General features: G+C 38.9%; 1 protein-coding gene across 7 annotated transcripts in view; it reads right to left on the bottom strand.

The window, feature by feature from the left end:
- LOC143026311 (glutamate-gated chloride channel-like) overlaps window positions 1-15,000 on the bottom strand; it is a 271,860-nt gene that overhangs the window by 49,319 nt on the left and 207,541 nt on the right. For 3 of the 7 annotated variants that reach the window (XM_076186479.1, XM_076186483.1, XM_076186480.1), the window contains exon 4: window positions 14,522-14,592. In XM_076186479.1, coding sequence (XP_076042594.1) covers window positions 14,522-14,592 — 71 coding nt within the window. Of the gene's footprint in view, window positions 1-4,278; window positions 4,341-8,879; window positions 8,941-14,521; window positions 14,593-15,000 lie in introns of those variants that run through there. The other 4 variants (XM_076186481.1, XM_076186482.1, XM_076186485.1 and 1 more) reach the window with 2 other exon arrangements.

Raw genomic sequence — 15,000 nt, 5'->3', positions numbered from 1 at the left:
AGAGAGAGAGAGAGAGAGAGAGAGAGACAGAGAGACAGAGAGAGAGAGAGAGTTTAAGGAGAAAACCGACGACATGACGTCAGAGATGAAGGAAGAAATGGAAGACAAATGGAAGACAAATAGAAAAAAAAAGTGAGAAAGTAGCATAAAAGTAAAAAAAAGTTCATCAGGAATAGAGAATATAAAAATAAATTCTCACAGGTTTACGGGTTATATTCTGGTTAAATTCAAATTATTTTCTTGGGGTGAATTGACAAGAATAACTGGTTCAGGATAACTGAGCGTCTGTGTGGGAGAAATCAGGAAATCTTTTGGCGGACATCAGGAATGGAATCGAAAGAAGAAAGGGAAACTGATTACATTAATCTCTATAACTCGAGATAAGAATGGGAAATCTAGAAAAGAAAGGAATAAACTCAAGAAGGATTAGAAAAAAAATCGACAATAATTTAAACATATCGGAGAATAAGAAATAGAGATTTGAATAGAAATGTATTTGGAATAGAATATGGGGCAAATTTATTTTTGTGTATAATCAATAAAAATGAGAAAAAATTAGGATTATAAGATTATTATACATGGATCAAACCACTAAATCTACATTTTTTTAATTAAAAATTTATATTGAATACACTGATGTTAAAGAGTAAAATATGATATAAATTCATTTTCAGGGTAAATTATGTGAATTAATCTAGCATCTGTTGTCTTGTATATATTTCAACATAGGTATTTATCAAAAGACAATAGAAAATTATAACCTTATACTAACATTATATTGCTTCGTAAAATATATATACATACAAGTAGTTATATGTATATTCTAGAACAAATGATGATTACTACTAATGAATACCTACATGCACGCATGCATATACATACAGATGTATACATAATCTAAAGATACATTTACACTACATGATAAAAATGACTAGGAACAATATGCAAGTAGGCTTGATGAGTCCCAAGGATATGCAGGCACGCACGCACACACACACACACACACACACACACACACACACACACACACACACACACACATACACACACACACACACACACACGTTCACGAAGAACTGATGATTGGATAATGCTGAAGCGATGAATGGGTACTGAACTTCAGAAGTTTAAGGGAATCTGTGTTGATTTTGTTCGTGAAATGAAATAAAGAAAGAGAAAATAATAGATAGTGCATGTGTGTGTGTGTGTGTGTGTGTGTGTGTGAGAGAGAGAGAAAGAGAGAGAGAGAGAGTGAGAGAGTGAGAGAGAGAGAGAGAGAGAGAGAGAGAGAATGAGAGAGAGAGAGAAAGAGAAAGAGAAAGAGAGAGAGAGAAAGAGAGAGAGAGAGAGTGAGAGAGTGAGAGTGTATGGGTGTATGGGGCATAGTCTATTGTTAGTGGCTAGTCCCTTAGAGGAAGTACAGAAAAAAATCTCTGTTATGAAACACATTGCATTGCACATGCAGGAGCTTACGCCTTGGCATCACATAAACAGTTTTGGTATACAAGTAAACAATACTGGATAGACAATGAAATAAGAGATGTTGGTGGACCAATACAAGGATTCACTGTATACACACTGGAAGTAAAGTTGTGTGTTGTCAAATTGTGCTCTATACAAAACTGTTCTCTATACAAAAACGGTGCTGAGGAAATGCAGAAGGTGGATAAGAATTTTCTACCTAGAACTACTCACATTCCATTAGGCATGAAAAACGAAAACCCAGCCATTTTGCCAACACAGGAAGAATTCTTTTTTCTCTCAAACATAAGCATAAGGTGGAGACAAAGAAAACGGAAAAAAAGGACAGCGAATAAATTTGAAATGAATGGTCAAATAAGAATATATAATAGATGTGACATTTGTGCTTTTCAGAAACACGTAACTTGTGGGCACATAGTTACTGAGCATACTTGATTCCCATGTACAAGAGGTGAATCCTTATTATATCTGTACATACTCCAGCTTTATATACACTTAATTCCTACACACTCTTTGATTACATTCATATCTATACACACTTAGAAAGAACTGGTATTACACAAGGGTGAGGGACTCTGTCTTGGTGTCCAAAGGCCTATGGTCACTAAGTAGGCATTGTAATTGCACACGGAATAGAACCAGAGAAGTATTTAGATCAGTAAAGATTCTATGTACATCTATCTTACAAAAAGTGTACACAGTAAGAAGAGAGAGAGAGGAAAAAAAGCACAACAAGACTTGAATTGGGGGAAGTGTACATCCACCATATCGTCTAGGATATTGTTTTTTTTTTTAGATAAACATCAAATTAATCTTCATGTAAATGGGTCTAGATCTGTCTTGGAAGACATGTTGGACTGATGTTTGTGTTGTGTTCGTGTGAGGCTGTTTCTTTGTCACTGGCTTACAGTGCTCAGTCGGTAGAGATCTGTCGCCGGTTAACGGAATTTTGAGTGTGAGAGGGAGATAATATAGTCAAATTTGAGAGATCTTGAGGTCAGTCCTGAGACCAAATGTCTTCCCTAATACTGAGCATTACACACACACCCACACCCACACACACACACACTCGATGGCGCGGCGGTAGCGTTCACAGCTGTCACTATGGCGGTCCGGGTTCGAATCCGACCCAGGGCTGAAATGATTCCAGTGTCGCTGCGCTGCGAGTCCTTACTCCAACTCTCGTGGGCAGGGAGTTGGATGTGTATGTGTGCGTGTGAGGTCACATAGATCGGTCATATATGAGCTCTGAGCTCTCTTCCGGGAGGGTAATAGCTGTCGATCACGAGTCCAACACGTGATCCAGGACCATGGTGTATCACACGCACACGTACGCACACAAACACACACACAGAAAATGCGCTGCGTTGTCATGCGGCCGCTGTAGAACGAAAGTGAAATTTCTGGCTCATTGGGCGGTCAGTCTGTTCAGACTGGGCGAGTTTCGCGCGGGGCCACTTTCACGTGCTGCTCACTTGAAATTTCAACCCCAGACTTAAATAGAGAGCAAGTGCCACGCTCTGCTGACTTCGAGGATTGAAAACACAGAGGATACCAAGGACTCATTATTGCCCATCGTTCCATAGCCCAGGGTGAAAAAACAACAACACTTTTATCCTTGTCAACAGTCTATTATATCTCACCCTCAATTTTGCTGATCCATTCATCCAGTGTTTTTTTGTTTTTGTGTTTGATTCGTTTCCCAGTGAGTAATTCACTGAGTATGTTTCCGAGTTTTTACCCATTTTTAATTCTGTGTATTTTTGGCGTTAAATATCATAGGCATATACATTATCTATCTCTTACAGCTATTTGTACTCTTCCTCATCCTGACTTTTCTCATGATCTCTGTATCATTTACAGACATATTAATATGCCTTGTCGTTCGTACCATCCATCATGGCCTTTATGTAGACTAGATAAATCACAGGTGCCAGTACCGACTCTTGTGGAATACACTAGTCACTGCACTCCTTGTCTTTTACTGTAGTTCTTATGTACTGGTCTTTTAGAAAACCATACATCCAATCATTACTGCATACATTTTTCTTCTGAACGAAATCATTTGCTTTAGTGAAACCTGATTGGAAACATTTGTTCGTTAGTTTTGCCTCTGCCGATTTCTCTTTCTCTTTCTCCCTCTCTGTCTCTCTTTCCGTATGTGCATTTTGTTTGTTTGCTTCGAAATGTGTGTGTGTGAGTGTGTGTGTGTGTGTGTGTGTGTGTGTGTGTGTATGTGTGTGTGTGTGAGTCACCATACTCTTGGATCACGTGCTGAACTCATGACCGTCATATATTACCTTCAAGGATGTGAAGTCAGAGTTCATAGTATCCTACGAGGCAATGCTTTGGCCTTTTACCCAAACACTCACCATCTACTTGCTCAAGGTGATCAGTAACGGCTCGTAGTATCAGTATCAGTGAAAGCTTTTCACGCCAGGAGCGCGGTGCAAACTTAAACTCGGGACCTCAAGGTCGTTAGAGGCCACGATACTAACTATTACACCAACAAGCTGTGTGTATGTGCGTGTGTGTGTGTGTGTATGATTTCTCTTGTATGCTCTGGCTCATGTGTAAATCCAAAACATAAACTACTGCTTTCCCTAAACCTTTAGTTAGTTCTAGTGATATCCACAAGGTTAGTTAACCAACAGCAGAAGATTTCTAATGCGATTTCGAAGCTAACCTCATTGGGAAAGTGGGAAAGCCAAATTAGCAAGAGCGGGTGGTTTAGAGGCAATCTTTGGGAGGGTTGGGGATTTGGGGGGAACGCTTGTCTCTTGTGTGACCACTTACCATGTTATAATCGTCAATTTTGCTGATTGAGCGGAGCATGAAGTTGACACGGACTTTCGTGGCTTGGTTCGATGAGGTGGGGTTGCAGGTGATAAAGATGTGGGGGGACGGGGGAGGGGGAGGGACGCGGAAAGTAGAAACGAAAAGAGGAGCAGAGGCGGAGGGTGATGGAAGAACTCAAGTCACGTGTTCAGTGGAAAGGAGGAAGGAGAAAGATGTGTTAGGGAAAGTACATGCTTATTTAGTAGAAATCGCCGCAGGTGGAAAGCACGAGAAAGTTGGGCATAAAACGGAGTCATGTTGGCAAATAATAACCAAAGACAAACGGTACGAGGAATGTTATAAAAAAAATTGGCAAAAAAAAAAAAAAAAAAAAAAAAAAAAAAGTGCGAAAAAACAACAACAACAACAGACAAACAAAAGTAGAAGGATCATACACGCAGTTAGTAAACAAGAATAAATGATTCACCCCCAAAAAAGGTAAAGAAATACGTAAACAAACAGAACAATGGAAAGTGGCAATAATAAAGCGTGGATTGATCACAAACGAAAAGAACAAAGCGGATTAATAAAGCAGAACATTATGGAGAAGAAACAGGGAGTTAAGCAACATCGTCGACGCCAGGAGGTGGTTGGTGGTGGTGGTGGGGGGGGGAAAGAAACAACCAAAATATATTAATCATTCTTTGACAAATAAAACAAAACTTATCTTTGATGTTTGTTGGCCTATAGTGGAAGTAATGATTCATTAAAAAAACACAATATCTAAAAACATCAGTTGAACATAAAGAAACACTGATGAACATAAAAATCACGGGAACATGGGGTTTTATGTTTATGTATAATATATAAAAAATGTACGAAGGTGTAATTTTCGTAAACAAAAGCATTTGGAAGCACTCAGAGGGACGTTCATAAGCAAAAATCCAACGTCAATAGAACTGGCAGCTCATGGAACGAATGAGGAAGAAGCTGACGCAAATGCCTGAAACTGGGACCAGTTATGAATAAGGAAACACGTTTCAGAATAACGTTTTGAAGGAAGAAGAGATCACAAGATCTGTAAAGGCAAAAAAAGCAAATAAAATGAATTAAAGAGCAATCATTACATCAGAAAAAGAGAATGGATCCGAATGTAGGAATTTTCATATTTTCTCTCTTTCACTCTCACATTTGCCTTCGTCATATCGCCGTTAAGAAAAAAATATTTGCTAACACATTCTGCTGGATCTTAGTCTAGATATGGTTGGCATCCACTGGAAAACTACTCGACTAAAGATATTCAATCTGGTCCTCCATTTTAAAGTCCACAAGTACTTGGCTGGCGTACCTGATGAGCACATCACGTCACGGGGGAAAAACGTAAACAAAGAGTACATTTGGTAAATAAATGATAATCACTGCAGGTAGGGAGAAAAGAAAAATGTACATTAAAAAGGTAATTTCTTCATACAGGATGAGTTTATATCAGAGTAATAAAATGAGAATAAAATTGTGGAGGGCAAAAGAGAAACATGCTTTAAAAAATTGAGACGACTGCAACGAGATTGCTCCAGCGCTAATCTGCATGCTGAGACTGAACATACATCAATCACTGGCGTGGTGGACTTCTGAGCTCCACTTGTATAACACCAATCGATCCAAAGAGCATTAACTTAATTTCCAAGCAAATGTCAAATGCTAATCTTATTCAGATTATCATTATTATTTTTCTCATTTATTCATATATTTTTTATGAACTACACTCTTATCGAAATTGGTTAGACAAGCTCCCTCCAGAATCCATAGGGATACGAATGACTATGGTGATTGACGATACAGGGATAATGAGGATTCACGTGTGGATAGAGAGGTAAATTGTTCAACTGCATCGACTTGACTCTAAGTCTTATAGATCATACTTGTTTGGTTGACCTTATTCATCGATGTGTTTACTCTTCCAAGGACGGCATGGGGTCATATATTGCCTGGGACCCTGGGATAACTCTCGAGCATGTGCATACACATATACACATACATACAAATATATATATACATATATATCTATATATATGCACATTTATATATATATATATATATATATATATATAAATATATATATATATATATATATGGGGTCATATATTGCCTGGGACCCTGGGATAACTCTCGAGCATGTGCATACACATACATACAAATATATACATATATCTATATATATATATATATATATATATATATGAGGTTTGTCCGGAAAGTATCCAGCCATTTACAATTTTAAGAAATGCTTCTAACCTAGGACAATGGCGCCCTACTCTCCTTCAAAGTAGTCTCCTTCGGACCTCACACACTTCTCCCAGCGTTCCTTCCACGTTTCAAAACATTTAGCAAAGTCCTCTTTTGGGATCTTCATCAGCTGCCTCGTCGCATTCTTCTTAATTTCGTCTATGGACTGAAATTTCCTTCCTTTTAACGGTGATTTTAGCTTTGGAAAATTTCAGAAATCACAGGGAGCTAGACCTGGGCTGTAGGGGGTCTTAATGAGCTGAGTAATGGAATGTTTTGCCAAAAATCCCTGCACGACACAGGAAGAATGGGCAGGTGCATTATCATGATGAAGGATCCAGTCTCCACTAGCTCACAGCTGCGACCGTTTTCTTCTCACTGCATCCCTCAGACGGCGAAGAACTTCGATGTAATACTTCTTCGTTCTTGTTTGGCCTTCAGGAGCGTACACGTGGTGGACAACACCATGACAATCCAAAAAAATTGTGAACATGACTTTGACTTTGTTTCGACTTTGCCGTGCCTTTTTCGGACGTGGAGACGCAGGTGACTTCCATTGGGTAGACTGGGGTTTTGTTTCAGGGTTATAGTCGTAAACCCAGACTCATCTTCGGTTAGTACTTGTTTCAGGAAATTTGAGTCATTGGTAGCAGCTTGAAGCATGTTCTGTGAAGTATTAGCACGAAATTCCTTTTGCTGATAAGTCAAGAGACGCGGAACGAATTCTGCCACCACGCGTGTCATGCCAAGATCTTCCGTCAAAATCTCTGAAACACTTGTCCGCGGGATACCAAGATCATCCTCTAATTCTCGGATTGTCAATCGTTGGTTTTCATTGACTGCAGTCTTCACACGTTCAACATTTTAGGATGTTCTGCTTGTTGAAGGCCTATCTGAACGTGGATCACTTTCGACACATTCTCGGCCTTCTTGTAATTGTTTGTACCACATCTTGATCTGTGCTTCACTCACTAAATCATCCTGGAATGCCTTCTTAACCACTCGAATAGTTTCCGCCGACGAATATTCAAGTTTGTAACAAAACTTGACACAGGTTCGCTGACCTTCTCGCTCAGTCATTGTCAATGCGACGGTGAAACAGTGCACACCTTCACTCATCTGTGTCTGGCCGGTAACTGAGTTCTCACAAAGGATTAATTATGGGCGCTCACGCAAGCGCAGTAGGGTCTTCTGTCAGTGTCCGCCAACTTTTGTTAGGATTGCACAACCAGTTCTGCAAATATTCATAATGGCTGGATACTTTTTGGACAGACCTCGTGTATATATATATATATGTATATATATATATATATATATATATATATATACATATATATGTATATATATATGAAGAAAGTGGAAAAAGAAATCACGGGTGTAGTTCCGAGTTTCGAATTTATTCCTGGCCGGTTTCGCTCTACGCTTCTTCCTCTGAAGAAGAGTAGAGCGAAACTGGTCAGCAATAAATTCGCAACTCGGAACTTGACCCTTGACTTCTTATTCCACCTTCTTCAAATTGTCACAATGTCTTGGCGTATATATATATATATATAATATATATATATATATATATAAATATATACACGCATTTACGTACCCATGTGTATATTAGTTAAGATAATTATTGCCTCGAGTTTCACTAAGTGGATAACCCGTAGCCCCACGGTGTATGGCAACGGTCCTCGGAACCTCTCATGGATCTCTCTGGGAACTGTTGTCTGTGTTGTGTGAGTGTGGGACTGTTTCTATATCACTGGCTGAAAGCAGCAAGGGGGAGGGGAGTTGTCGCCGGTTGCCGGCTCTCCATATGTGAATAAGTGTAAGACATACGGGTGAAGTTGAAAGAGATCTTGGCTCCAGTCCGGACACCGAGTGCCAGTCCTTCGGGGCTGCACCTTTTGATGGGGATGTTGAAGGGTTGACGGGTTTGATAATTGGCAGTTCCGCTGTCCATCTTGTCGGTCCACCAATTACAGGTAACTGCCATTGGGCCTTTTATGTGTAATTGTACATGTGGGTATACATGTACCATCAAATAATCCCGACGGTCGCCCCGGGAATCGAACCGAGGTCCCACCCCTTGCGGGCGACTGTCGGAATTATTTGACTGATATTCGCTGCTACTAGCATTTCCTTTCAGGTATATGCATATACATATACATGTAAATACACATAAACATATCCATGTACATACACATGTACATATACATATACATGTGTTTTAATCTTATGCATATACTGGAGTCTAAATACGCTGCTGGAACGTGTAGGTATGAGTGAACGAAGAAAGGGAAAAGATTGTCTGTGCATCATCCCTTCCTCTCCAAGACACTTACCATGGTGACGTCATCAATTCTTGCAATACTTCTCACCATGAGGTTAATGACAACAACGGTGGGTCCCTCTACGGGAGGTTGAGAGAGGAGGAAGAATAAAAAAAGAAAAAAAAAGAAGAAGAACGGTGGTAATTTAGGCTCTCGTCATCTATACATCATTAGTTTTTCTTGGGGAGGTGGGGGGGGTGCAGGACGAGACACGAGCGGGCATCGAAATCATTCATATCTGGAGAGACCCAAGTCTGTGGTTAAGTTTGTGGTTAGTATGGGAAGGACTAGAGGAGCCAATCCTGGAGGAAACGTTATTCCCCTTCGCTGGCCCAGTCATGTCACGAGGAAAGAAAAATCATAATCATCACAATAACTCACTTCTGAGATTTAAAGGGATAGTGTAATGTACAATAACTGCAATTGCTCTCTGAATATTAGCATCTATGGAAATGATATTAGATTTGTAAATTGTTTGTGTGTGTGTGTGTGTGTGTGTGTGTGTGTGTGTGTGTGTGTGTGTGTGTGTGTGTGTGTGTGTGTGTGTGTGTGTGTGTGTGTGTGTGTGTGATTCACCATGGTCTTGGATCACGTGTTGGACTCGTGATCGACAGCTGTTTCCCTCCCGGAAGAGAGCTCAGTGTGTGTGTGTGTGTGTGTGTGTGTGTGTGTGTGTGTGTGTGTGTGTGTGTGTGTGCGTGCGTGCGTGTGTATGTGTATTTGTATTGGTACACGTGTACAAGTCCAAATCACATATGATTTACATCTGCGATAGGTTTTCTTCATCATGAAGGGACCTCTTTAATTATCTCTGAAGATTAAGTAAATACTGGAGAGGGAAACTGGAACCAATCTCTTTACGTCTACGTTTCAAACGTTTAACTGAGACGAAATTGTTTCACTGATACAACGTTTTTGATCAGGAAAACAATTGACAATGTTTGCAATAATATCATTTTATGTTTAGCAAAGAAAGGTCGAATGGAAATGAAGGCGGAGTAGGAAGACTAGAAATAATGGGAGACTTTCTGGAAGACCTATCATGCTCTGACGTTAAGACCTACAAGGTCTTGATCAAGAGCTTGGTATCTTAAACGTGACAGCATTAAGATCCACCCATTATGTCTAGTCTTTAAACTAAGTACGGGTCATCTTCAAGAACTATTGTTTCGTGTGAAGACAGGATCTAGAAGGAAGACTGGAATTAAGGAACCCCGTTGTCTTTAGTCTTTTATCCGTAGTCTTTGTCCTGATACTTGAGAAGTCTTTCAACTAAGCACGGGTCATCTTAGGGAACTATTGTTTCGTGTAAAGACGGGATCTAGAATGGAGACTGGAACATGTTTGGTGGGGAATCTACTGCAGGGCTTTACCTGGGATGGGGTAGTACATAAAAACATAATGAAGGGGATTGCAAGAGACCATAAGGCCTACTCGAGGCAGTTCCATGTCCATAACTACCTATCACCCCCATCCATAAAGATACCTAACCCTCTCTTAAAACAACTATTTGTTCCAGGGCTTACTACATGGTTGCTAAGTCTAATTCACTCGTTAACTACACTATTGGTAAGCCACTTGCCTATTTCCTTTTTGAACCTAAATATGTCCAATTTCAATATATCACATCGTGTCCTGGTCTGCTGTCTTAATATGATGATCTTGTAGTAGAAGACAAAGTTACCCACGCTGGGTAATGATCAAAACATAAGACATTACTCAGGATTTCTTCACTGACTTGGGAGAATTCAACATAAAAGTCCAATACTTTTTTATCCTACGTCAGGGTAGAACAGACTTTGATTATCTCTTTCTACTTCAGACTTAGAAGAAGTGGAGTAATGAGGATGGCATTCACCGATGACATAATGAAATTGGTTCCAGTTTTTTTTGTTTATATTCTCTTTTTTCATTATGGTCAAGACTGTTTAATGATGAAAAGAGAGTAGTCAGGTATATTTTTCGAGTAATAAGCCTAACACAATAAGAGGTGTTAAAGAATATATGTATATATATATATATATATATATATATATATATATATACATATATATATATATATATATATATATATATATATGTGTGTGTGTGTGTGTGTGTGTGTGTGTGTGTGTGTGTGTGTGTGTGTGCGCATATGTTTGTGTGTGTAGGCATGTAGCAGCCATGCATTGCATGATTCATATTCCTGAATTTGAGACAATATAAGAGGATAGAAAGTCATAAGCCGATATATGACAAGCTGATCCACATGAATTTCAATGACTATTCTAATGATTATGATTTCAGAAAAAGAATACTCGTTACGATTTTTAATTCTGTTCAGTTTTGGAGAAATATTAGAATTAGATATATGATGAAGGTGGAAAAAGAAGTCACGGGTCTAGTTCCGAGTTTCAGAGTTTATTCCTGACCGGTTTCGCTCTATGCTTCTTCAGAGGAATGTGAAGAAGCATGGAGCGAAACCGGTCGGGAATAAACTCAGAAACTCGGAACTTGACCCGTGACTTCTTTTTCCACCTTCATCAACTTGTCACAATGTCCCAGCAATTAGAAATATGTCACGATACGAACAACATATACGCTTATACTGTGAAATAAGAAGAAGCAGAATGATAAGTATATAATGGGAAAGTATGTTTAAACGTCAGTTGCTGGAGATTCTGTGGAGGGATTTTGCAAAATCAGGTTGAAACTGTTTTCACAAAACGGCAGAGTAATGACCAAATACTTGATGGAGGCGGTGGTAAGAGCATTATAGTCATAACGGTAATTAGGGTAAGGATCACATCATTTTAAAGCATCCTGGAGGGGGGGGATCAATGGTCTAAGTTAAAAACAATTTTGTTAAAGAAGCTTTGGACATATATCATGTAAAATACAATTACATCTTGAGGATATTCCGATAACACGTAACATTAGAAGATTTAGTCTCATTTTCATCCAATCCCCGTATTAGGCAAGCCCTCCGACATGTTATGTGTGTGTGTGTGTGTGTGTGTGTATGTATATATATATATATATCTATATATATATATAGATAGATAGATATATATATGCATACATACATACATACATATATATATATATATATATATATATATATATATATATATATATATGTGTGTGTGTGTGTGTGTGTATGTGTGTGTGTGATGTGTGTGTATGTATGTATATTATGGAACAAGTCGGTAGTAGCAGCGATGTAATTCAAATAATCAAGCTAGGCCGTCGCGAAACTTCGAACTCGGGGTAGAGTGAGGGACTCACGCTAAGAGGGACCCGCGTTCGAAGCTTCGGGACGACCGGACTTGATTATACGAATATCAGAATCAAAAGGCAAGATATACTATAGCATCAATTGTTCCAACATGAAATCCAAACCGAGTGGGCAAACCGCATATTTACAAATGCGTGACTGGGGCAATTATGATCACAGTGGTTTTACTGATCATGGTTCTATAAGCCTTCATATGTATATTACATAGAATATATATATGTATGATATATATAATATTCATTATATATACTATACATACGCAGTTCTCCTTATGTGAAAAGGTAGACGATATACAGTTGAAGTTGTCAGATTTTGCTACCCTTGCCGGGTGACAGAGAGTCAGCCTCTTGGGGTTGCACCTTAAAGTAGAGATGAGTGAGCGTTTGGCCAATTTTTGAAGATCAGAGGCAAGACAATGATAACATCGATCTTGCAGGATCTTCACTGACAATAATCGCAGGAGAAAAGGTCGCCATGTAATGAAGCAGTGGGGGTAAGCAAGCTTCGGCTGCCAGCGCCTACTGTGGAGGTGCTGTGTCTTGCTGCATTGCTTCTGACCCAGTCAGTAGGCGGGCGGGGACCTTTCATAAAAAAAAGAAAAGAAAAAAAAAGTAATGCGCTCTACATGATTCATTTACAAAACAACATGGCTTTCATTTAAGACAAGTCTCCATGGTCCTGTTCATTATGACGTAAGTGTTCAGATTTTGATATTAGAGTGTTCAACCCGGGAGCAATATAAATATATATACATATATATATATATATATATATATATATATATATATATATATATATATATATGTGTGTGTGTGTGTGTGTGTGTGTGTGTGTGTGTGTGTGTACAACACTGAATGGGTCCCAGTGAATATATCTACATTTATCAACCACAGTTCACTTTAATTCTAAGCCATTAACGTCGAGTAACACGAGGAGGCATACATGCGCATTGGTCTAAGTTAGTATCACTTGTTACGTGCTAGCGAAGATTCGAGTACATATCTTGACCAAGTATCAATTTCTGCATATATGCCTCCTCGAGTTACTCGGCGTTGATGGCTTAAAATTAAAGTGAATTATGGTTAATAAATGTATATATATATATATATATATATATATATATATATATATATGTGTGTGTGTGTGTGTGTGTGTGTGTGTGTGTGTGTGTGTGTGTGTGTGTGTGTGTGTGTGTAAGTGGACCATTGACAAGTATATGTGGTAGTCCTGCAAGATGGACAACAAAGCTCCCCATTTTCAAAAACCCGTCTTCAACCCCTTCACCTCCATGTGGAGGTGCAGCCCTGAGGGGCTGACTCTTGGTCTCCGGACTGGGCTCAGGCTCTCTCTCTCTATCAACTTTAGCTGTATTTCTTACACTTATTCACACGTGGAGAGCAGATAACCGACGACAACTCCCCTCCCCATTGCTGCTTTCAGCCAGTGATATAGAAACAGCCCCACACTTACACAACACAGACAACAGTTCAAAGTGTCTTCCCAGAGAGATCTGTGGGAGGTTCCGAGGACCGTTGCCATACACCGTGGGGCTGCGGGTTATCAACACAGTAAAATTCGAGAGAACTATTAATTAGTATATAATTTTTTGTTCCTTTTTTTACTCACGAAGATTGATGGCCACTTTGCCTAATATGTATGTATATATGTATATATATATATATATATATATATATATATATATATATATATATATATATGCAAAGTAGACCACTTACAAAAAGAAACTAACGAAGCAGAGCGCTTTCGTATATTACATCCATTGCAAAAAGGTACTTTTTGTACTGGATGTAATATACGAAAGCGCTCTGCTTAGGTAGTTTCTTTTTTGAAATGGTCCACTTTGCATAAGTGAACACGCGTACCCGTTTTGTTATTAGCATATATATATACATATACATATATATATATAATATATATATATATATATATATATATATATATGTATATATAAAGTGGCCACGGCTCATAGAATGTGTGGGTTTATAATGTTTGGGTAATGATTTATAGGTATGACAAGGTGATACTAATTGTAAAGGTCTCCAACTAGACATCTACCTGACTATATGTTACAATGCACTAGTCTTAACTATCTTAAGAGCTAGTCGTCCCAATACCGAAATCCTCTCAGTGATTGATAAAATAGGACATGAGATAGGGATGGGGATGATCTAGTGATGGCAAACGTGACAGAGATAAAAAAAAAAAGGTGACTCATGGAATGGCAAGATGAGAGTCATCAAATGCGTGACTCTAAAAGAGAGAGAGAGAAAGAGAGAGAGAGAGAGAGAGAGAGAGAGAGAGAGAGAGAGAGAGAGAGAGAGAGAGAGAGAGAAGATGGGTGTCCAGAAACCCTTACCATTTTCACATCATCTATGCTCTGTATACTGCGAACCATCATATTAATTCGGACAAGAGTTGGGCCATCCACTGAGGAAGACACAAAAGTACGAATGAGGAAGGGATGTAGTTATTATGGGGGTTCTCGTACAGTGGAAGACCTCATTCTTGTCCTAAGCTGCTGAAATGTTCTACTTCTACTAAGTGCTGGTGCTGTATATGGTCATGAAGTAGTTGTAGAAGTAGTAGTAGTGGTACTAGTAGTAGAACTAGTGGTAGTAGTAGTAGAAGTAGTAGTGGTGGTGGTAGCTGTAGTAGTAGTAGTAGTACTAGTAGTAGTAGTAGTGGTAGTAGTAGCTGTAATAATAGTTCATGACTGTTGGGAGAAAGATCTGGTCAATGAGAGAACAGGCAAAGAGAAATAACAATCAAGGTAAAGAATAAAAAATGAAAATTACACCAAAAATTATGAACTCGTACCCAAAAATGAGATCATAT

The sequence above is a fragment of the Oratosquilla oratoria genome, chromosome 6, assembly GCF_046742065.1.
Source record: "Oratosquilla oratoria isolate Oo_2021 chromosome 6, ASM4674206v1, whole genome shotgun sequence".
Lineage (NCBI taxonomy): Eukaryota > Metazoa > Arthropoda > Malacostraca > Stomatopoda > Squillidae > Oratosquilla > Oratosquilla oratoria.
This window is presented reverse-complemented; position numbering and strand designations above follow the sequence as displayed.